This window comes from Lineus longissimus, chromosome 6, assembly GCF_910592395.1.
Source record: "Lineus longissimus chromosome 6, tnLinLong1.2, whole genome shotgun sequence".
NCBI classification, from domain to species: domain Eukaryota; kingdom Metazoa; phylum Nemertea; class Pilidiophora; order Heteronemertea; family Lineidae; genus Lineus; species Lineus longissimus.
Genome location: NC_088313.1, coordinates 11,971,693 through 11,994,940, shown reverse-complemented (window position 1 = coordinate 11,994,940; position 23,248 = coordinate 11,971,693). Strand labels below are relative to the sequence as shown.

At 41.1% G+C, this 23,248-nt stretch overlaps 1 protein-coding gene across 2 annotated transcripts in view; it reads right to left on the bottom strand.

Annotated features, from left to right (window-relative positions):
- LOC135489671 (nephrin-like) overlaps positions 1–22,896 on the bottom strand; it is a 34,910-nt gene extending 12,014 nt beyond the window's left edge. For both annotated transcript variants that reach the window (XM_064775130.1, XM_064775131.1), the window contains exons 1-6: positions 22,551–22,896; positions 12,334–12,603; positions 11,614–11,925; positions 11,313–11,450; positions 8,196–8,402; positions 3,275–3,583 (exon numbers count right to left, since the gene is read on the bottom strand). In XM_064775130.1, the coding sequence (XP_064631200.1) occupies positions 3,275–3,583; positions 8,196–8,402; positions 11,313–11,450; positions 11,614–11,925; positions 12,334–12,603; positions 22,551–22,620 (1,306 nt within the window). In that variant the 5' untranslated portion in view covers positions 22,621–22,896. The remainder of the gene's footprint in view (positions 1–3,274; positions 3,584–8,195; positions 8,403–11,312; positions 11,451–11,613; positions 11,926–12,333; positions 12,604–22,550) is intronic.
- Between the last annotated feature and the right edge of the window lie 352 nt (positions 22,897–23,248).

Here is a 23,248-nt window from a genome sequence, read left to right as displayed (position 1 = left end):
GTTTGTTAATAACTGAAGTAACTGTAGGTTGCAACAAATCAATAAAAAGTGATCACACGAATGACAGGGGATGGGCCAATTTCGGTGTAGCAGATCTGCTACGTTGGTCGACATCGGCATTTGCTCTGTTGGTACGGTGTCAAAGGGTTAATACTCAGGTTCGGTGGTAAAAGAGTTAACAAATATGTCCAGTGCAAAAGAGAGTTAATTACCCATGTACGAATGTTGTTAAATGCTGTTATACAGGAGGGTTGTCTCGATCTAGCACCGTGTAAAGTCCCCTTTTGTACTTTCTGCATTGCGACGTAACACGTTTTTAATAAGGATCTGTTAAATGTACCCTTTCTGCTGCACTTGTTCAACTCTATGCAACAGACTGTCGGATACATATTTTGCGTCTAGCTTTAAGTATGGTGTACAATTCAAGACGTTTGATATAAAAACAACTGTCTTACCAATGGTATTCAACATACATGTAGGTATTGGTCTGTATCATGCATGTAAATACTATAAATTATACAGTTCAGCACATCAAAAATTACTTGAATTCACAAGGCTTTGTTGTCGTGGCCATTTTACATGTTTTGGAGCTGAAGCGTTTTTTACCACAGTTAAAATTTCCCTCCAAGTTTAACTTGTCTTATTCATACATTACTTACACAGGGTTTTCTCTGGCTTGTGTACTGCATATTTTCACTGGGTTGTTCAATAAAAAAGTATTGACAACATTTAAAGGCCATATATCAAGGTTTGAAAACATGCCAGATACTCATGAAATATGTTGAGGGTTAAAAAAACAAGATCTCAGACATTAAAAAAATTCTAATAATAAAGTCATTATTTAGTTATTTCAATTTTCAATTTTAAACTATTTGAATTTCCCACCACACACAACTTTAGATTAGTTCCACATGTGGCCGCTAGGGATTTTTTGATGACGTAGATCAGGCCAGTCAGAACAAAGCAAGATGGCTTCCGCATACAGTTCAGAGAGTGAGAGCAGTGAATTTGAGGATGTTTTGGTCGATACAGAAGGATATTTAAACGTTGAGCCGTACATGTTCGAGCCATTAATATCACTAGATCATAATGAGAGTGATCATTCGGACGAAAGTGATTAGAATTTGTGGTTAATCAATTTGCATGGCAGACCTGCCGATATAGCAAAGAAGACATTTATAGACGGTTGCAGATGCATAACATGTATGATTTTTGAACAGACTAATGTTGCACAATATTGTTTCGCCTCGTCTGTGTTGTATCGCCAGTTATGTCATGACGCTGACTACTATTGAAAAGTGACGGTATTATGCACAATCATCTTGACGTGACGATATAATGCCGTGCAACGTTAGATAGGCCTAGATGTCAGATGACAATAATCTGTCATTGACGGTGGCTGTCACTGACACTGACCTGTGTCGCTGTCACCTTGCTATGGCTGGAACACAAGAAGACACTATGCGGTATCACAGGCCCCAATAGGGCCTACACATTATGTATAACAACCGACCTCAGCAGCCTCGGGCATTAAATGCAATTGACATGGTTGGAACAGCTGTTTTTAACAAGTGGCATTTAATATTCAGTTGGATGCAGATATCCGGCTTCATGTGATAATCCGTATCGATAAAGTGATCACTGCAAAGTTTGGCCGAAGGCCCAGGCTTCCAACACTCCAAACGTTTGCACTTCCGAATCCACAGCTTCCTCCTCTCTCGTTCAACTGGCTTTGGAAATTCATGAAAATGGGTCCCATCCGTCATTCGATTGTTCTTTGTGATAGCCTTGACACAATTCGGAGCCACACAATACACCATAGTGAATGAAACACATTACTTCCAGGTGTGCATAATTAATTAAGGCCCTCCTGCTTTTATGATTGCATGACATGTACAGATAACCTGATCTACATCACAACTTTTGCTGAACCCGCCGCCTGGCTCTAACAAGCCAGTTGCTAGCCTGATTTGGTAACCAAGTTGTCAAACACATAATTGGCTATATCTTCAAAATGGATGGAGCTAATTGCATTTGGTTTTCTGTATTGTATAAAGTGTTAGGTACACTTTTGAAATCGTCTTACAGCAGAAAATGGCAAAAAACCTAGATATATGGCCTTTAAAGACTATTTTGGGAAGCCCTATTAATTTTCACTGGTTTGCTGGAAATCCGATCTTTTGGACAAAGTCGGAGAAAAGTCGGACAATGTCGGAGAAATGTCGGAGAAATCAGAAAAAGTTAGAAAAATCGTTAATAAGTCGGAAAAAGCCTCCTACTAGTGGTAATAATATAACGTATGCGCGTGTTCTGAAGGAGTTGATAGTTGACAGGTCGACAGGTGCGAGATAGTGAGACTGAATGACAGGTTGTCAGGTCGACAGATCGATAGGTAGTTGGATAGTGTGACTAACTGCATGAGAGGTTGTCAGGTTGACAGGTCGACAGGTCGGTGGATAGTCTGACTGATATATGACAGGTAACGTCATATCAATGTTGTATTCATCATGAACAATGCAGGGCATTTTTGAATACATCTCAAGGGTTGAGGAACCCAGTGTGGACGCTCGTGCAGTGACATCAATGTCATTTACAGTGTTGATACGAAGTAAAGGAAATGATGATAATGAACCATCATAATAATTGAATAAAAATCAAAATGTTGACTTATTTATTTTAAAAGTATCATAAGATACTTTTATGAAATGATAATAGTGTGTTTTCTAGTAAGCATTCCCCACACTCTGGATAACTACGGCTCACGATGAAGTTGCCGTAGGGCCTACATGAATTTGAAAATGGAACGAGCCGTCGAACTGTCGAGGTGTCGACCAGTGCGGAGGTGTTCAATAAATGCTCTGAAAACATAACGGGCCGAATTTACAAAGGGTGTTTAGCTTAAAACAGCGTTTAATGTCTGAATAGACAGAGTCAGGGCCTTGCAGGGTTTGTTCATGAAAACCGTATTAGGCCCTGAAACTGATTATGTAGAATTTACACGCGTCTAACTCTTAAACACCCTTCGTAAATTCGGCCCAACATGTTTGGAACTACAATAAAGTGCCGGAAAAAAGTTATCTTTAACCTGTCGACCTGTCGACCATTGAAAATATAGAGACTGAAGCCGAACCACTACCTATTATTTGTGTTACCGCGTAAGGGAACTATTTCAGGTGAAGTCAATTCAGGCTGAAGAGTGATTAAATCAGTGTCAAAGTAGGAGGTTGCCAGGGTGCATCATCGTTTGCTGGAAGAAACCAGTGTCTACACTTACAAAATACTTGTACAGTGACCTCCTTCCGAAAGGCTTTCTCAACGTTAATCCTGCACTCAAAGCTGGCCTGGTTGTCAATTTTGTCAACTGCGAACTGAAGACTACTGACATAGTAATCCACACCATCTCGTTCTGAACTGGATTCTGATATAGTGAAACGTGGAGGGACTGGCTGGCCGTTTTTGAACCAGTCAAATTCACCGGGTGGGCCAGATTGGCTACTGCTCGTTTCACATGTTATGTTGACTGCCTCACCGACATTAATTGGGTGCAGGGGCTTGTCTGTCATCAAGACTTCTGTTGCCGCCCCTGAAATAGGAGCAAAAATAAGATTTTATAGTAGCCGTGACAAAATGTGTAGTTATAAAAAGGGGTCTGTGAAGTTGGCTCCAGTTCCCAGTTCCCAGTTCCTTATTCGTGGCCATTTTGAAATTTGTTATTTGCCTGCGAATACTTCCAGTATCGGGAGAATAAGGAACTGGGAGTGAGCCTAAATATTTCCCAGTTCCAAGGTCATTTTTCTTCCAAATATTAACCCTCCAAGGTCCCATAACTGAATCGGGAGCTGAATCGGGAGCCAGCATTTGAATCGGGAAACGGAATTAGAAAGGGTTAAACGAATTGGACAACGAATTAGGAGCTAGCATTTTGAGCCGGGAAATGCAATAAGAAATGGTTAAATGAACTAGGAGTTGAATTGGGAGATAGGATTTAAATCGGGAAATGGAGTTAAAACGGGTTAAGCGATAAGGAAAATGAATGAGAAGCCAGCATTTTAAACCGAGAAATGCAATAAGAAAGGGTTAAACGAAACGGGAGTTGAATCGGGAGCTAGCATTTGAATCGGGAAATAGAGTTAGAAAGGGTAAGGCGAATTGGACAACGAATTTGGAACTCGCACTTTCATTGGGAAAATGGACTAAGAATGGGTTTAACTGATCGGTAGTTTAATCGGGAGCGAGCATTTGGATCGGGAAATGGACTTACAAAGGGTTAAACGAACCGTGAAACGAATACGGAGCTAGCATTTTGAACCGGGAAATGGAGTTACAAAGGGTCAAGCGGATATCAAGTTAAATCGGGAGGCAGAAATTAAATCGGGAGCTAGAGTAACAACGGATTAACATCAATCGGAGGAGTTAACGGACTTTGGAGGGTTAATATTTGAAAGAAAATTGAATTGGAAACTTGGAAATACTTAGCCTAACTCCCAGTTTCTTATTGGCGCCCATACTGGAAGTAATCGCAGGCTAAATAACAAATTTCGAAATGGGCACGAATAAGGAACTGGGTACTGGGAACTAGGAGTCAACTTCACAGTAATGTCCTGGATCAGCGAACTTAGTTTTTGATTGGTAATGATAATAATCAACAGTTATGTTGCAGATTTGGTAGTCAAGTGACATCGCGCAGTCGCAATCAGCCATTCGAGAGAGTCATCGGCCTTGCTATTGGCACGTTGTCCGCGATGGTATTGTCTCGTAGTATTGTTGGATCCAAGTCCTTCAAGCTTTTGGTGCCCGACGTATCGAGATGGCATAACCGCTGTTACAATGTTGTCGTAAAACTTGGGCGGGTGTGCCATCCCAATCGCAGGTCGGACCAATGTGCCGACCAGTCAGACTGAACTAGGCCAGAGTCTTTCAAATAAAGAGTCAGGCAACTAGCTATAGGGAACATATGGTTTCAACATCAAAGCCACCGACCATTTCGAAAGACACGCGTTGGGACAGGGCTCTCTCGGGTCAAGCCCATTCCGAAACAACAGGACTTTGAATAATTCTTCGATCAGCTGAACATGGCCGATACAAACACCCCGTTTGAAAGTAAACGCCTGCTTCAAAGTCACTGATCTCTATAAAACTATCTATATCATAATACTATAAGGCGGCTCGATAAAGTGCCATTTGGGGGTCGTGTTTCGTCTCGAAATTTTGCACGTTTGCAGATGATTATGTTATCCTGATGCAACGTTATGTTTATTTTCGGAAATTTACTTCAGCGGAGCAGTAATGAGGGATTTTTAATCGGACACTGTCAATTCTCCTTACCACTCACAGAAGCCAAGCCATTGCTGTTTAGTTATGCAGGGGCTTAATCAATCACCTGCACTCCCTGTGGGGTGACTAACACTACCTGTTGAACAGCTGGCTGTAGGGGGATGATTGGAACAGCCTGTACCTGTTGACCTGCTGAACCCAGGTTAATGTTATTTTCAAACCACGATTGCAGGTCACCTGATCTTCGAGATTTCGCGGGGAAAGAAATTGTAAACAAACGCATGTGTGCAGTTCAAATGTAAACAAAAACGTATTTTTTGGTACTTTTGGTTGCTGGACTTGGGTTTTCCCGCAGTAAGGAGCTGGGGTCAAATTGATGGTCTATTGTTTATGGGTACTGTATTAGCCAGAGCTAGCCCTTGATTATAAAGGGATTTTCAAATTAAGGTTACAATGGTATGTTTATGTGCTCCCCACAGCTTTCAAAACTTGATGTATCTGAAGAGGCAATCTGAACTTGGCATGGCCTTATCAAGGAGCTGCTCACGGTGCTGAACTACTAGCTTGCTGTCGACTAAGTGCCTTGCCCGAGATCATGCTACATGTAGGAGGAGCACGCATTTTAAAGTTATAGTAGTGATAGTGCAATTGGTCCGAGCCATTTGGAGGCCGACATGTGAATGCCTATCTGGGTTCTCCTTCTTCTCCGTATAAAAAGGGGCATATTGCTGACTAAGGAACGAGGCATATTCACATTGCCTCATCATCTCTATCGGACCAATTGACTTACTTTTATGTGCACGCATACAGCACGCCACAGCTATAGGTCCGAGTCTGTGGACAAATGGTTGGTTTAATTTGTCTCTTCGATATCGCTCCTTTGATTTTGCATTAGATTTTCATTGCAATTCAATCTATTCAAGGTATAGCCCATTTGAACCTGCCTGCGCCACGGGTACAATGCTAGTTTAGATACAATGTCAAATATAACATTTATATGAAAAGCGATATGTTTCGCATTTTGCTGTTCGACAGTTTTGAGGAGAAGTGATGGCACTGGTTTGAGAATAATTTTCGAAGAAGGTTTTTCTACTCCACATCATCACATATTTTTGTGGTTAGCAGTTTAGTATGTTGTCGGTGCTGAATGGACCATCTAAGGATAGCACATGGTTCCATTTGTTGTCATCTAATGGAATATTCATATCTTATTAATTTTGACCGATTTCAACTGGTTTTATAGCAGGTTTAATTTCGCGTTCGCGGTAAAAAACTAGAAAAAAACATGAAAAAATGCAAAACGTCTCGTTTGTTGTGGTTAGATGTTCACATGTTTAGAAATCGCATTTTATGTCTATCAAAATGTTTCTAATTTAATGTAACTGTTATTTGATGGGATATTTGATAGTTTTGTGATTTTGAAGCCCAGTTTCTAGTTTATTTAGATTAGAAAACGGTTCATTTTCACATCGATGAGTTTGTTTTGGCACACATATAAGCGCAAATTGGTGTGAGGTTATACCGTTCCAATATTGTTGAACATGCAATTTGGCTTAAACCTTAAAAACATTTACGATGTGTACATGTACAGTCCTACAAGAAAGTAAATGTCCACAGGTTTTAAAAATATCACAGAGATAGAATAAGATAATTGAATGCGGTTTTCAGCAGAGAATGGTATATCTAGTTGGTCATGTATCTGTTGCATTTGGGCCCAGCTTATCCTGTCTCTTCATTATGTAACAGGCAATTTTTAAAATGTTCAAAAAGTAACTTTTTAATTTATCATCTATTTTTTGTTCTTTTTCACAATGTATGAGTGAACTATGACGTAACAAAAGTTGTTTTTTTGCTTTCATTACTAGAAAATTCCTGCTAAATTCTTTCATTTTGAAGATTAGTTTTAAAGCTCGCTACAGGTGATTGTTTTTTTCAGACAGCTAGTGACCTTTGAAAGCACCACTCATAGTCAGTAATGCAGTCAGTCAGGTTCTTTATGGCCAACTCAGCTCATACATGAAGGATTGGGGGTCTTTATCAAAGGTTATTGAAGAGAAAAAAAATAACATAAAAATCCTGAGCAGAAATGAAAGGATGGAGTAAGGTGCATCCAAATACAATACATATATGATCAACTAAATATACCATACTCTGCTGAAAACCGCATTCAAATATCTTATTTTATTTCTGTGATATTTTTAAAAAACGGTGGACATTTACTTTCTGGTAGGACTGTTACATCAATTTTTGTGTCGCCTCATAAGAAACAATTTACAGTATATGTTGCCATTGATTACAACCTGATTATGGATTTTTTATAACTAATTGCTAACAGATGAGAGTGCATGCAGCTTATTGTGGTTTGATTATTGTTGTTTGGCAATAAGCAGCTAATCAACACATCTTTCTTAATTCTTAGATCGTTCTCATCAATATAATTTATGTTGTATATATTTGTAACCCGATAAATCATATGTGTACCCAATGTGCAGAGTAAATTGTTTTCGTTGAATTTTGGTCGTTCTATCATTGTTTTGCACCTCAGCTTAGTTTGTAGCTGAATTAAAAAGGGCTTCATCATGGCTTCGAGTTAATTGCCCGCGAGAGCTGTGGGATCAAAGGATATTTGCCGTGACCTGATTCTTTATTTGAAATACACTGACTAGGCTAATGTGTCTTGTAACGAGAAGCGTGGTGTTTCAACGAAATACTCAAATTTGGAGCACATATACGTATGTACGTTCAATACTAAAATACGCACATGTATCATTTCCGTATTTTTTAAATTTCTTACTACATGTCTATTTTCTTCCTTGTAAGGATGAATATCGAGATCATGGTTGCTGGCGGCGGAGTAAGTCTGTATTTAGTGACTTTGTTTTATCTATTTATTCATCATTCTGGTCTATCCCTAAACTTACATTTGACTTTTATGGTGGCGATTGAGGAATTTAGTACCATGGATTCGTTCCCCGATGAATAGACAGACATGCATTTATACTTCCGGCTGTTCAATGCTTTAGTAGCTTTTAAACTTAACGAAGATACTGTCATCGTTCCGCCATAATGGCCCGGCACGTCTTGTGAGGTAATGTTGTCCTTGACTTCGTTCCAAGAGGGGGCTGCACCTGTGATAGAAAGTGACTAAAGTAAATAGACCATGGATCACCATGTACCAAGAGTACGAAGCAGTTGCCGAGTTGTTACCATTCCAAAGCTGATGCTTGGTGCTTACCTCAGTATAGAGGATGGTTTCGGCAACCACCTTGACCCAGCAGCTCAGCAAGTGGTTGGCCATAATGAATAGTCGTGGATAAGTCATCACTTTGGGGGTGTCTATAAACCGAAGATCGAAGACCGAAGACCGAAGACTGAAGATGGAAGATCTATAAAACGAAGATCCCACCAACTATAAAGCGAAGACCCTACTATAAAACGAAGACCCCACCAACTATAAAGCAAAGACCCTACTATAAAACGAAGACCCCACCTACTATAAAGCGAAGACCCTACTATAAAACGAAGATCCCACCTACTATAAAGCGAAGACCCTATTAATATGCAAGGTCACAGTCTTAGAGAAATCACACAACGTACAATGGGGGGGGGGAGCCCCCAAATCCCCGGTCCTTCGAACATGTGCTATCCAGTGCGTTGGGGGAGCCCCCTCGTGGACTCTCAACAAGTCCTTCCTTGATGCTTATCCAGTGCGTTGGGGGAGCAGCCCCCCCCCCCCCCCCAGTCGACTCTCAATAGGTCCTTCCTTGATGTTTACCCAACGGGCAAAGGGCGATATGACCCTGCCAACTATAAAGCAATTCATTTTGGGTCACAGTCCTATTTGTCCTGGATTGACTGGACTTCAGGATTACGGAAGCGCTGTCTTGAGCCTGTCCCCAAACCTACCCTACGCTACGCCAACCCCACTGATACCAGCAATGATACAGTGCAGCAACCAATCAGAAGAGAGTTAACAAACAATGTCACAGCAGTTGATCGGAAAAATACCTAAAAGGCCGACAAACCCACCGTGGGGAATCACCGTAATTTTGTGGTAAAAACACAGAGTATTTATAAATATATATAAAAAAATAAAAATAAAAACGAATTTATAAATTTAAAGACAAAAAGCAACCTATCCGCGGATCGAACCCACTCCGCTTGCATAAATAGGATCATTGAGATCATACCGTAACCATTAAGCTACGCCCCGTATCACACTCACCGCGCGCTAAAAATAGGTTCTATACTGTATGACCTGTTTGCGAGCACCTCAGACTGAAGCGTACACCCTGTGTGCAGAAAGAGACGGCCAGATCGGCCAATGAACCCGTTTCGCACGTAACACGTTTTTATGACTGCAAAAAGCGTTTTATACAGTAGGGTCTTCGCTTTATAGTTGGTGGGATCTTCGTTTTATAGTAGGGTCTTCGCTTTATAGTTGGTGGGGTCTTCGTTTTATAGTAGGGTCTTTGCTTTATAGTAGGTGGAGTCTTCGTTTTATAGTAGGGTCTTCGCTTTATAGTTGGTGGGATCTTCGTCTTATAGTAGGGTCTTCGCTTTATAGTAGGTGGGGTCTTCGTTTTATAGTAGGGTCTTCGCTTTATAGTTAGTGGGGTCTTCGTTTTATAGTAGGGTCTTCGCTTTATAGTTGGTGGGATCTTCGTTTTATAGATCTTCCATCTTCGGTCTTCGGTCTGCGGTCTTCGATCTTCGGTTTATAGACACCCATCACTTTGGTGGGATACACCGCAGGCCGCCCGTTCTACCAGGCGTAGTGGAGGCTTTAAGTCAGGAGGTAGAAAATATCATTTCGCGTTCTATTCTTTCATTCCTACGGTGGCTGGGAAAGGACATCGAGAAAAAAAAAATTCTCGGCGGGACGACTTATTATCTCGGGGGGGACGACTTAGTAAGTTGGGGGACGACTTAGTAAGTCGGGGGGACGACTTAGTAAGTCAGGGGGACGACTTATTATCTCGGGGGGACGACTTATTATCTCGGGGGGGACGACTTAGTAAGTCGGGGGGGACGACTTATTATCTCGGGGGGACGACTTATTATCTCGAGGGGACGACTTAGTAAGTCGGGGGGACGACTTATTATCTCGGGGGGATGACTTATGAAAGCGAGGGCGAGGCCTGGCTGTGACTGTCTCATCTCTCTCACCATGTTGTCAACACGGTGGAGCAGCCAGGACCGATTCGGCCTGGCTGTGACTTCCTCATCTCTCTCATCATGTTGTCAACACGGTGGAGCAGCCAGGACTGATTCGGCCTGGCTGTGACTGTCTCATCTCTCTCACTATAATTATTGTCAACTACGTTGTAAACATAATGCTCAAAATTGATTCATGAAAAAGGCAGTAGGGCAATATTATTATTAAGTTGTCAACATGGTGAGAGAGATGAGGAAGTCACAGCCAGGCCAAATCAGTCCTGGCTGCTCCACCGTGTTGACAACATGATGAGAGTGATGAGACAGTCACAGCCAGGCTGCATGAGTCTTCGCCGCACTGCTTGTTATTGATATGGTGAAAGAGATGAGACAGTCACAGCCAGGCCTCGCCCTCGCTTTCATAAGGCGTCCCCCCGACTTAATAAGTCGTCCCCCCGAGATAATAAGTCGTCCCCCCGACTTACTAAGTCGTCCCCCCCGAGATAATAAGTCGTCCCCCCGAGATAATAAGTCGTCCCCCGAGATAATAAGTGGTCCCCCCGACTTACTAAGTCGTCCCCCCGAGATAATAAGTCGTCCCCCCGACTTACTAAGTCGTCCCCCCGAGATAATAAGTCGTCCCCCCGAGATAATAAGTCGTCCCCCGACATAATAAGTCGTCCCCCCGACTTAATAAATTGCCCCCGAGATAATAAGTCGTCCCCCCGACTTACTGAGTCGTCCCCCCGACTTAGTAAGTCGTCCCCCCCGACTTAGTAAGTCGTCCCCCCGATATAATAAGTCGTCCCGCCGAGAATTTTTTTTTCTCGATGTCCTTTCCCAGCCACCGTACATTCCTGTCTGTGTTACACGTAGCTTACCTTCTCGGTATGTCAACTCAAACAACTTGAGAACAGCAGCTGGATTGCTCTCGTCTGTCCGACAGTGAAGTGTCGTTGGACTGTTCAGCGGGGAAGCTGTCGTGTGGTCGCCTTTGAGTTCTGTCCCCGTGTGAGGAACTGGAAAATAATTAGGGCCGATAATTTTATCGTGGCGTGTATATTATATATACTACACGAACAGAATTTCATTCAGACAGAGAGAGTTATTCAGCCTCTTCCTTCTATGCTTGAGTTCATGAGTAGGCTTACAGCTCTTAGGATTTCAGTGGTGAGAACTTACATGTGACATTAATCAACACAGTACTTTGGATGTCAGTCTCTTTGATTTTGCATACATAGGTAGCATCACCGTCATCTCTGGTCGCCAGGAAGTTGTGTTCGCTCTCCTGCACTGTACCGAAGTCAGCCCTGTCTTGCTTTGATTTGATCGATGTGTAAATTTGCTGCGGAGCTTGCCACCCTGGTCTGAACTTTAACCATTCGATTTCGGCACCTGGATAGCTGCTGTCTGTCCGACATTTCAGGCTCACAAGATCACCGTTTCCAACTGAGTTTGGTGGCTTCTCTGTCATAGTGATCCGTGTGGCATTGACTGCAAGCAGATTATGATAATTGAAATGATGTTGGTATTTATAACAAGTTATAGCTATTTAGTTTCTGTTAGTTGCTTAGGCAGCCTAACAGTAAACTTGTCGAAACAACCCAGCCTTTATTTTAGCTCTTCGACAACAGCACACAATTCTTCAGGGACCAATCGTACGGTAATTATTTTTTCTCATTTGATGATAAAACGTTCTCACATGTAGTTGCAATTGGTTGTTCTCTTAAAAGCCCACGGTAAAGATCTTCAGCACCGTGTTGCGGCCGGCAGCACAACATACGCTCCGATCACTCGAATCAAGCGACATACGTGTACATGTATAAATAAATATTTGCCATATGCATCTCTGCTGCTGGCTTCATTGGCAAGAAGACCTGCTAACAGTCTAATGCGGCTTACATTTTACTGTGATGGTGATCGTTTCTGAAACTGTATTCTTTTCCGGGTATCCGGGCACTTTTGCTTCGCAGTAAAAGCGTGCCTGGTTGTCCGCCTTTGACAATATATAGTCGTTGTACATGTCCACCTTCGTCGTACTACCAGTCTGAATTCTGTAGTAATGCAGTTCTGGAGCTGGCTGGTGTTCTGTTGCAGTGCAAATAAACGTAACATGTTCTCCGGCATTCGTAACAGTCTTGTCCGACTCGAGGTAAACAGAAAGAGCAAGAACTGTAGCAAAAACAAATAAAGTAAATCAGTCAAAGAAAAACCGAAGTCAAATCATGTATATCATTGTGTATATCATACATAATATGTAAAGTCAAGGACTTAGTGAGCCCCCCTTTAGGTCGGGGAGCACCCCCGAACTCCCCTACGTTTTTACCCAGTACAATGGAGGGGAACCCCCCCTGAACCCCCCCTGTTGGGACCATCCATAGTTCCTTCCGACACATTTTTGTTTTGGTAAGGTAATACATTGTGATTGTCCTTATTCATGCGCGGCCAAGCCCTAACCGTAGTTCCTTAAATCATTGATTTCTCGGTCCTCACAGTATGTCAGTGTTGATTTAGCAGTTGTTTTGGTAAAGACATGTTTTGTTGGAGTTTCTGAAACCTAGAGCGCTACCCAATAGGCGGCTAGCAAGAAACTACGCATTTACTGTTGTTGCCGACGTATGTGTACACTGAACTTGGGATGTGCGTCGGCCCCGTTTTGAAAAGCCGTCCAGTGCCAGTTGGTGCGTTTTTCTCTGATTTGTGCAAAATTCAACATATCTCAAAAGTTCAATGGTTGACCCTCGATTTTTTTTGATTGTTGTGTAGCGTAAGCAACTGTCTTTCATGGGGGAATGGGCGCTGTAAGAATTATTCAGAAAGAAATGTATAATATTTGGGGTTTTTCGTGATTGTCCGGCCCAATTGGCAATATTGCCATTTGGGATGGTGAACAGAGCTAGCAGCAAATGCGACGCTTATGATTTATTTAAAGAAATAAAATGCCCGATTTAGCATCCTGCAGAATCACGGGAATCGGGCGTTTCCAGTGATATACGACACAAATGGGTTGTCCTCATGCATTCACTTTGGAAACGCATTTTAAAATAGATGTTACGTCCTGTTATTTAATGGGGCACGTGATCATCGCGTACATTTTGGAAAAACTCCCTAACGGGACCGGAGCAGACGGCTGAAAGTAGTTTAATTATTGGCCGCCAGGGTGCAGAATGTCGCTCACCCGAATTTTTCACGCAACTATAGCTAAATAGTGCTAGTTCTAGTTTATGATTCATTTTGATACTTCAGATTTGGGCAGTAGACCAATATAACTTAGTCGTCAGTGTGGTTTTAAGCAGGAAAAACGTATTTGTTTTTTTTTAAAGTGCTTTTTTGAACGGGTGTGTGCGATTGTTTTGTTTATGTCACGTGACCTCAACCATGTGGACACAAAATTGAAATAAACCACCCTTTTCTGTCATTATTTAGGACGGATATTTCCCTAATAAAAATATAATTGGCCAATTTCTTAGGCATATGTAGCGAATTCCCATGAAGATTTAAATTAATTTCAACCAATGGGATAGCAACCACCACCGGAAGATCGTGGAGAAATCGTAAACTAAACGGAGTTAATTGAGCGCCATTTTGAAAAACCAAACAAAATTGATTGTAGCCTATGCAAGTTACTCTCGTCATTTCTCGTCATTATACTCCCGCACACGCGTGTATCTTAAGAGCCCCTCCTAAGAAGGGGGGCTTATAATATCCATATGATAGGTCCTATGTGGCTTATGATGAAAGACGCCCGGTCGCCCGATCACGCCCGACGCCCACGCCCGGCCCCACCACGCCGGGGTCTGCAGACTACCTTTACCTAAATGAAAGGGTAACAGATCAAACCCCAAATAGAGATATAATAATATAAATAATTTCATTCCCTAAAATCATAACTAAGGTCGCTCAAAGTATACAGGGTGTTATTTTCACACATTTGTTAAACTTTTGGATGTTTGTGAAAAAATATTTTACATCTCTATTTTGGATTTATTTTGTAACGCGGCCTCTTTTTGATTTTCAATCAACGATTGCAGGTCACCTGATCGTTGAGATTTTGCGGGAAATGAAATTGTAAACAATCGCACGTGGGCAGTTCAAATGGGGGGGGGGGGGGGGGTCTTTGGGTACGTACTTAAAAAAGTACGAATTTCGCTGGAAAACATATATCCGTATTCGGTATTGAAATGCGAAGTGTATACTGCGTGCGTTTATTAACATCAGGTGACCTGCAATCGTGGATTGAATAGAACAGTGTCAAGGTATAATCTGCAGACCGGGCGTCGGTGGGCATCGGGCGTCGGACGGACGTCCAATCACGCCCGACGCCCGGTCTGCAGATTATACCTCGACAAATGTTATATTCAATCCACGGTTGCAGGTCACCTGATGTTAATAAACGTGGTCCACATTCTTGCTGGAATTCGACAGGTTGCATGCATTTGACACCTTGAAAGGTCAGGTGCGTACTTTTTTTGTACGTACCCACAGACCCCCCCTCCCATGCAAATAATCGTAAAAATGTACAGTGTACTCAAAATTGTCCCCCTCAATGTAATTCCTTCACAGATAATGTGTATGTAAACACACGGTCAACACTGTCCCCATCCCCTAACTGCAAATTCAAGTAAAATAGAGACCACCATTTTGACCCCCCCCCCCCCCCCCCCCAGCTCCTGCCTATAGTCCCCCGTCAAGAAACCCTTTTCGAAATACCGGGAAAACCCAACAACACGTGTATTATATTTCTGTTGACATTCGAACTGCGCACGTGCGATTGTTTACAATTTCATCTCCCGCGAAATCTCAACGATTAGGTGACATGCAATCGTGGATTGAAAATAACATTCACCAAGAGGGGCGGGAAGAGGCCCAGACTCTTGATGCAGGGTCTACTTGATTAGCATTAAAAATGGCTGCACCACTAGACCCTTGATACTCCTATACGTCATATCCAATCATATCGCTCCTCACCGCTAGAATCTGGCGGTGACCTATGACCCGGGCACTGCGTGTCAGCACTGTTTCAACATGACCAAAACCCGTTTGTAGCTGACTATCATCTGAAAGCATAATACCCGTTGCGCGGGTTGTTTTAGGGTGTTGGCTTACTGTGGGGTTGGGGCAATTTGGGTGAAATGACATGTCTGGGGGTTGTGATGTTGTCTAAAATCCACCACTCTTCAAAGTGGTCTCGAGTTATTTTGACGAACTATTTCGGTAATGGTGAAAAGGCAATGGCGTGAAGTCACGAACTAAGTACAACAAATGCCGCGAGCATAGTGGGTGGCAGCACCAGACGGAGGAAGTAGTTCGCCTAGGTTTTTTTTCGACACCCTCCGCACGGACTCCACTCGTTCCGGAACACTCACTTACTTGTTAATCTGCAGTGGTTAGCCTTTTTTTATTGCAGTAAAGAAATGTTAATCGGGATTTTATATGATATTTTATATTTGCATGGGTATTCATATAGGGAGCTGTGCGCTACTTTGCGCCCAGTGCTTGGGTCGGGTGAGGCGGTTTTGTTATTATGTGACGTGTATCACGTGATGATTTCCCATACGGTACTCAGAAAAATTAACAGCGATTAACAAGGTAAGGTGAAAGAGTACGACCAAAATAAAGGGGAAAAATTGCGGAAATGGATGAATGCTTTTAACATAGTGGCCCCAATACTTTCCCGGCTTATTTTTACATAATCCCACACTTTTGATTTAATAGATGGCCCCATATGCAAATCAGACCTGCTGAAAAGGCCCCTTATGTTAATTAGTATGCCTATATATAGAAAGAACAAAAAATGCTTTTTCTCCGAGATCGCTGCAAAGTTTACCCATTTAACCCGGCGAGGACCATCTCCATATCAACCACAACTTTCAGGAAAAGTTTCGAGGTCATTCGATCTGAACTGACGGAGGAGATGTGTGACAAACTATATCAGCTCTATGTCCATTATAGTAGTGATTATCTCAGGATGTTTACATATAATAGCCTTATACTCGAATATGAAAATAAATTATCAAAATGGGTTTTGAAATAATATGTTAACAGCGCTCGCGCGATTGGGACTTGTAACATGAGGTTCTTCGGTTCTATTTTGCTCGGAGTGCCCGCATATGGGCCCACTAAATGACGCAATTATTTTTTGATATCAGCATTAGCTCATATATAACTGGCGTCCATGTAGTTCTATAATGCCGTCAATTGATTTGTGAGCGCATAATAGGGTAATTGGTTGTATGTAGTCTGCTAAGTCGCCCTTTTCGCTGATTCAATACATGCCATGAACATGCGAAGTGTCAAAACATTATTTACATCTTATTTGCTTGTCAAACATTATTCGTTGACCAATAAAATATGTTTTAGCTCAACATGATACCAGGGGCAGTGCAAGCGACCATAGGATCACGCAATGACCCCTGGGTAAGCGGTTAGGAAGAAGCCGCATAACAAAGTAAATCCAAAATTGAGATGCAATAATAAATGTTTTTGAAATATCACAAACTTTTAGAAACATGAAAAAAAAAAACCCCAAACTTCATGCTTTACCAATGACAACAAATGATGTATATTTTGAGCGACCTTACGATTTTAGAATGTGAAAGTATTTCATTTGGGGTTTGATCTGTTACCATTTCATTTTGGTAAAGGTAGTCTGCAGACCCCTGCGTAGAAGGGCCGGGCGTGGGCGTCGGGCGTGATCGGGCGTCCGGGCGTCTTTCATCACAAGCCCACCATCAGCTGCATGTGTACATCCATTTGGGTATTAATAAACAGAGAAACAGAGAAACGAAGAAATCGAGAACTTCCCCCATCGACTAGTTAGGCCTCGTCTCCCAATGCATTACTACACAAAATCAGTACTTGTGTGTCAACAGCCATTTTGTTTTGTTCAAAATGAAGTAGCATCAATTTAAAACAATCAAGGGGCGTATAGCCATGTAGCAAATCCTGACCTAGCTTGGACAGTTTTGACTGTGTATTAGGTTATTAAAAACCAAGAAAACAACCACTAAAAACCAATCAACCAAGACTTTAGTTGGGCAATTTTAGACCTGGTAACCTCGTCCCTCCTGCTTGTTTGGTCCTGGGGACGAGGCTTGTTTCGTGAGGCGGGTAGCAAGGAGGATACCGCGGTGACGTCACGGCTTTTCCAAGATGGCGCTGCATATTGGCAGGGCAACAGAGGAGACAAGACCACTAATGAATATTCATAGGTTGGAGGGTCGAGGCCTATCAATTAGACGAGTGCATGTTTTTTACTCTCAAGTACATATTTGGAGAGGTATTGAAAAAATATTTGCTGTGGCAAGTCTACAGATATAAATAAATTGTTTGGTAAAAAATAATTTTGAATTTCGACAACCTGGCCATAGGGGGGTGGTTCAAATTTGGAGTGAAAATGGCCGATATGGGTAAAAATGTCCACTTGTGTCAAACTTGTCAATTAAAAAAAAAAATTCCGTGGTCAATCACCAATTTAAATCGCACCAGTTACTCGCAAGACTAACCCGTATATCATATCCGAATTTCAGTTTCACTACTTGACGCATTCTTTGATGCGTCGCGGTCAAACATTGACAATTTAACTGCTAAAAGGCTTAAAAAATCAATTGTGGTCTTGTCTCCATTTACACTACATTTTGGGTCAATTTAGTGAAAAATTTGAATGTGCTCAAATCACTCTAATTCATTTAGAATATTGTATTGCTGGTGATTTAAGGTCAAAACAAGCTAAAATAATGAGAAAAAAACTTGATTTGACCCAAATATGAGTCAACCTACCCCCGGTCTAAGTTCGGTTTCATTTTTACAAGTCTTGTTGTGTTGCCATTCATTTTGTAATTTCTTTGAAACTACTTAGGCCTTGATTCTGAAAGTTGTGTCCAAAGCAGCAAAGATATTCCTAAATCACATCCTAAAGTTTCAGCTCCATAGCTTGCTTATTCTGGCCAGGGCTGGTCTTTGAATTTGGTGCTGTTGGCTGCAAAATCATGACTTTTTGTCCTCTTTCGTCGCTTTTGGCACAGTGTACCACTCTTTGAAATGTCTCTCATTTCTCCAAAAATGTCCAGATATGACTTTCCTTTGTTGGAGAGTTGTGGGATGTCATGTACATTAGTTTGAAAAAATTCTCAAAATGTTAACCCCTGAAATGTACCTTCATTGAGACAAGACCACCAATGAATATTCATAGGTTGGAGGGTCGAGGCCTATCAATTAGACGAGTGCATGTTTTTTACTCTCAAGTACATATTTGGAGAGGTATTGAAAAAATATTTGCTGTGGCAAGTCTACAGATATAAATAAATTGTTTGGTAAAAAAAATAATTTTGAATTTCGACAACCTGGCCATAGGGGGGGGGGGGGGGGGGTTCAAATTTGGAGTGAAAAATGGCCGATATGGGTAAAAATGTCCACTAGTGTCAAACTTGTCAATTTAGAAAACAATTTCCGTGGTCAATCACCAATTTAAATCGCACCAGTTACTCGCAAGACTAACCCGTATATCATATCCGAATTTCAGTTTCACTACTTGACGCATTCTTTGATGCGTCGCGGTCAAACATTGACAATTTAACTGCTAAAAGGCTTAAAAAATCAATTGTGGTCTTGTCTCCATTTACACTACATTTTGGGTCAATTTAGTGAAAAATTTGAATGTGCTCAAATCACTCTAATTCATTTAGAATATTGTATTGCTGGTGATTTAAGGTCAAAACAAGCTAAAATAATGAGAAAAAAACTTGATTTGACCCAAATATGAGTCAACCTACCCCCGGTCTAAGTTCGGTTTCATTTTTACAAGTCTTGTTGTGTTGCCATTCATTTTGTAATTTCTTTGAAACTACTTAGGCCTTGATTCTGAAAGTTGTGTCCAAAGCAGCAAAGATATTCCTAAATCACATCCTAAAGTTTCAGCTCCATAGCTTGCTTATTCTGGCCAGGGCTGGTCTTTGAATTTGGTGCTGTTGGCTGCAAAATCATGACTTTTTGTCCTCTTTCGTCGCTTTTGGCACAGTGTACCACTCTTTGAAATGTCTCTCATTTCTCCAAAAATGTCCAGATATGACTTTCCTTTGTTGGAGAGTTGTGGGATGTCATGTACATTAGTTTGAAAAAATTCTCAAAATGTTAACCCCTGAAATGTACCTTCATTGAGACAAGACCACCAATGAATATTCATAGGTTGGAGGGTCGAGGCCTATCAATTAGACGAGTGCATGTGTTTTACTCTCAAGTACATATTTGGAGAGGTATTGAAAAAATATTTGCTGTGGCAAGTCTACAGATATAAATAAATTGTTTGGTAAAAAAAATAATTTTGAATTTCGACAACCTGGCCATAGGGGGGGGGGGGGGGGGTTCAAATTTGGAGTGAAAAATGGCCGATATGGGTAAAAATGTCCACTAGTGTCAAACTTGTCAATTTAGAAAACAATTTCCGTGGTCAATCACCAATTTAAATCGCACCAGTTACTCGCAAGACTAACCCGTATATCATATCCGAATTTCAGTTTCACTACTTGACGCATTCTTTGATGCGTCGCGGTCAAACATTGACAATTTAACTGCTAAAAGGCTTAAAAAATCAATTGTGGTCTTGTCTCCATTTACACTACATTTTGGGTCAATTTAGTGAAAAATTTGAATGTGCTCAAATCACTCTAATTCATTTAGAATATTGTATTGCTGGTGATTTAAGGTCAAAACAAGCTAAAATAATGAGAAAAAAACTTGATTTGACCCAAATATGAGTCAACCTACCCCCGGTCTAAGTTCGGTTTCATTTTTACAAGTCTTGTTGTGTTGCCATTCATTTTGTAATTTCTTTGAAACTACTTAGGCCTTGATTCTGAAAGTTGTGTCCAAAGCAGCAAAGATATTCCTAAATCACATCCTAAAGTTTCAGCTCCATAGCTTGCTTATTCTGGCCAGGGCTGGTCTTTGAATTTGGTGCTGTTGGCTGCAAAATCATGACTTTTTGTCCTCTTTCGTCGCTTTTGGCACAGTGTACCACTCTTTGAAATGTCTCTCATTTCTCCAAAAATGTCCAGATATGACTTTCCTTTGTTGGAGAGTTGTGGGATGTCATGTACATTAGTTTGAAAAAATTCTCAAAATGTTAACCCCTGAAATGTACCTTCATTGAGACAAGACCACCAATGAATATTCATAGGTTGGAGGGTCGAGGCCTATCAATTAGACGAGTGCATGTTTTTTACTCTCAAGTACATATTTGGAGAGGTATTGAAAAAATATTTGCTGTGGCAAGTCTACAGATATAAATAAATTGTTTGGTAAAAAAAATAATTTTGAATTTCGACAACCTGGCCATAGGGGGGGGGGGGGGTTCAAATTTGGAGTGAAAAATGGCCGATATGGGTAAAAATGTCCACTTGTGTCAAACTTGTCAATCTAAAAAAAAAATTTCCGTGGTCAATCACCAATTTAAATCGCACCAGTTACTCGCAAGACTAACCCGTATATCATATCCGAATTTCAGTTTCACTACTTGACGCATTCTTTGATGCGTCGCGGTCAAACATTGACAATTTAACTGCTAAAAGGCTTAAAAATCAATTGTGGTCTTGTCTCAGAGTCGAGAATATCGGAGATGAAATGCTTTATTTCTCACGTCGGACTACGATCTACTGTTACACTGGGTAGATCTAAAATACAGACTTTGCTAATTAAGACTGGACTATGCTGAATACTCAACAAGGCTGAAATGAGATATGAAGTGGGGGTGCAACTTCGCCGTGCCAGGTGTACATCGGTGCTTTGAGAAGGGACGCAGATGGGAACCATTTTACTGACACTTCTCTTAATAACTGAATGGTTTCATTCTCCTATCCAACCAGTAAATAAACGGTCTTAACTTGTGCTGGACATTATTATACACCTCCAGAAATGCAGAAATTAAAGCCTAACTACTCGATATGGGAAGTTCTCGATTACTTCGTTTCTCTGTTTCTCTGTTTATTAACACCCCATCCATTGACCGTGATATACTACTACTACGGTAGTATGTATACGATGCGTGCAAATCGTTGGCTATGCTAATTTGGCCGATTCGCCAAGTGCCATATGAACTGACGACCACGTCATGGCATGGCTAGACGGTGAATCTGCATGCATGTATAGAATATCCATTTTGGTATAACCAGTGGTTTTCAATATACTCTGCCTCGCGATATTTCAGACCCCTGGTAAAAATTGTATCTACCCTTCAGACAGATTGTTGCGGGTTGAAAAAAACTAAGAAAGCCAAATCAGAGCGTCGACAGCATCCGACTCGAAATTTCGTCATCGTTATCCAAACACGCATTTTTATTGGTTGTCATCCAGCGTCCGCACTGCAGTCGGCAATTACCGTGATACCAGTTATGCCCCCCCCCCCCCCTGCGGCAGGTTTAATAAATTTCACAATAAACACTTTGAATCGGTGTGTGTAGCAGCGTAAAATAGATATAATTTTGTATGAAAGCTTTAAAGAAATTGTTTAAATTAATCTCTCTTGAATTATACACCACAGGTACGGGTGTGTCGAATAATCGGAAAGTAATCGGAACAGCCTTCTCCGCAGAGGATTCAATTGCTTTTCGTCGAGGTTTTGTAATGACGAAAAAGTGACAAAAACCCTGAATATCAGGATGTTGAATCTGGTAACCTCGGTGTAATGTTATCTAAATTCTCTATCTACTGGCTAAAATGGCATGTTTTGACCTACGATTTTATAAATTCGTTCGTGAGACATTTCCGTTGCCAATGAATCTCCATGGTCCTGTCACACATAACTACAAATCGTTAGCCTCATAGCATAATTGCCTAACTCATATTAATTTTGAAGGTTTTGAGAAAAATTAAAGAACCATTTTTTTAGACAACGCTTAGGAAATTTTTATTCGAACTTTAACAAGAACTTATAACAGATGTCTCAACATTTTTAAAACCATTAAATAAGTAAACAATGCTTGAATTATACAGAAAAGTGACATAGACATAAAATTTTCACATTTTGGCCATAATATGACTTAGGCAATTATGCTATGAGGCTAACGAAATGTACATTTTGTTTTGTAACCTATCCTATATATAAAATATCACCCATATACATATACCTTGAGAGTTGACTATGGTTGAATAGAACAACACGTGCAGAACCAGATGTGTCATATCCTTTCCAGCCATGGTCGAATCCAGGTGTTGATGGAGAGAGAGGTCTGTATATTCAAGATAGTCCACCAAAGGCTACAGGAAATGAGCTCTGATGAGGTAAGATTAGGTAGTTCCCAAAGGAATTCCAGTTCTCGCTTCTATTGGGCAATACAGTTTCGTTTTGTGTTCGTTGGACCGTACGTAGCCAACTCCGAAATTAAACGCTCGATGATGAATCGAAATAATATGTACAAACGTTTTGCCACAGTATCACAATATATACATTGAAGCATTTTGATATGCCATCTAGCCTCTAGCTAGTTCTTTTATGCAGAAAACATATTTTCCTTTGACGTTCCATTTATACCATCTCATGCGCGAGAGTCCTACTGAACTTCCATTGTACATATAGGTTATGTCAAGTCAAGTGTTTATACTTCCTTTTGAGAAAACAGGCCTAGGCCGATGTATTTTGCGCTAAGGTAACATTCATCAGCGTTTACAAACTACATGTATAAGGAAGGCTACCGCTGATAGAGTGATAAAAGGACAGGGGCGTAAGGTCGGGGGGGGGAAACATCTTAGATTATATCAACCTCAATGTCCGCCCAAAACTGATGAATATCCTCGCGATTTTCCTCTGGCTTGACGTCATTTATAA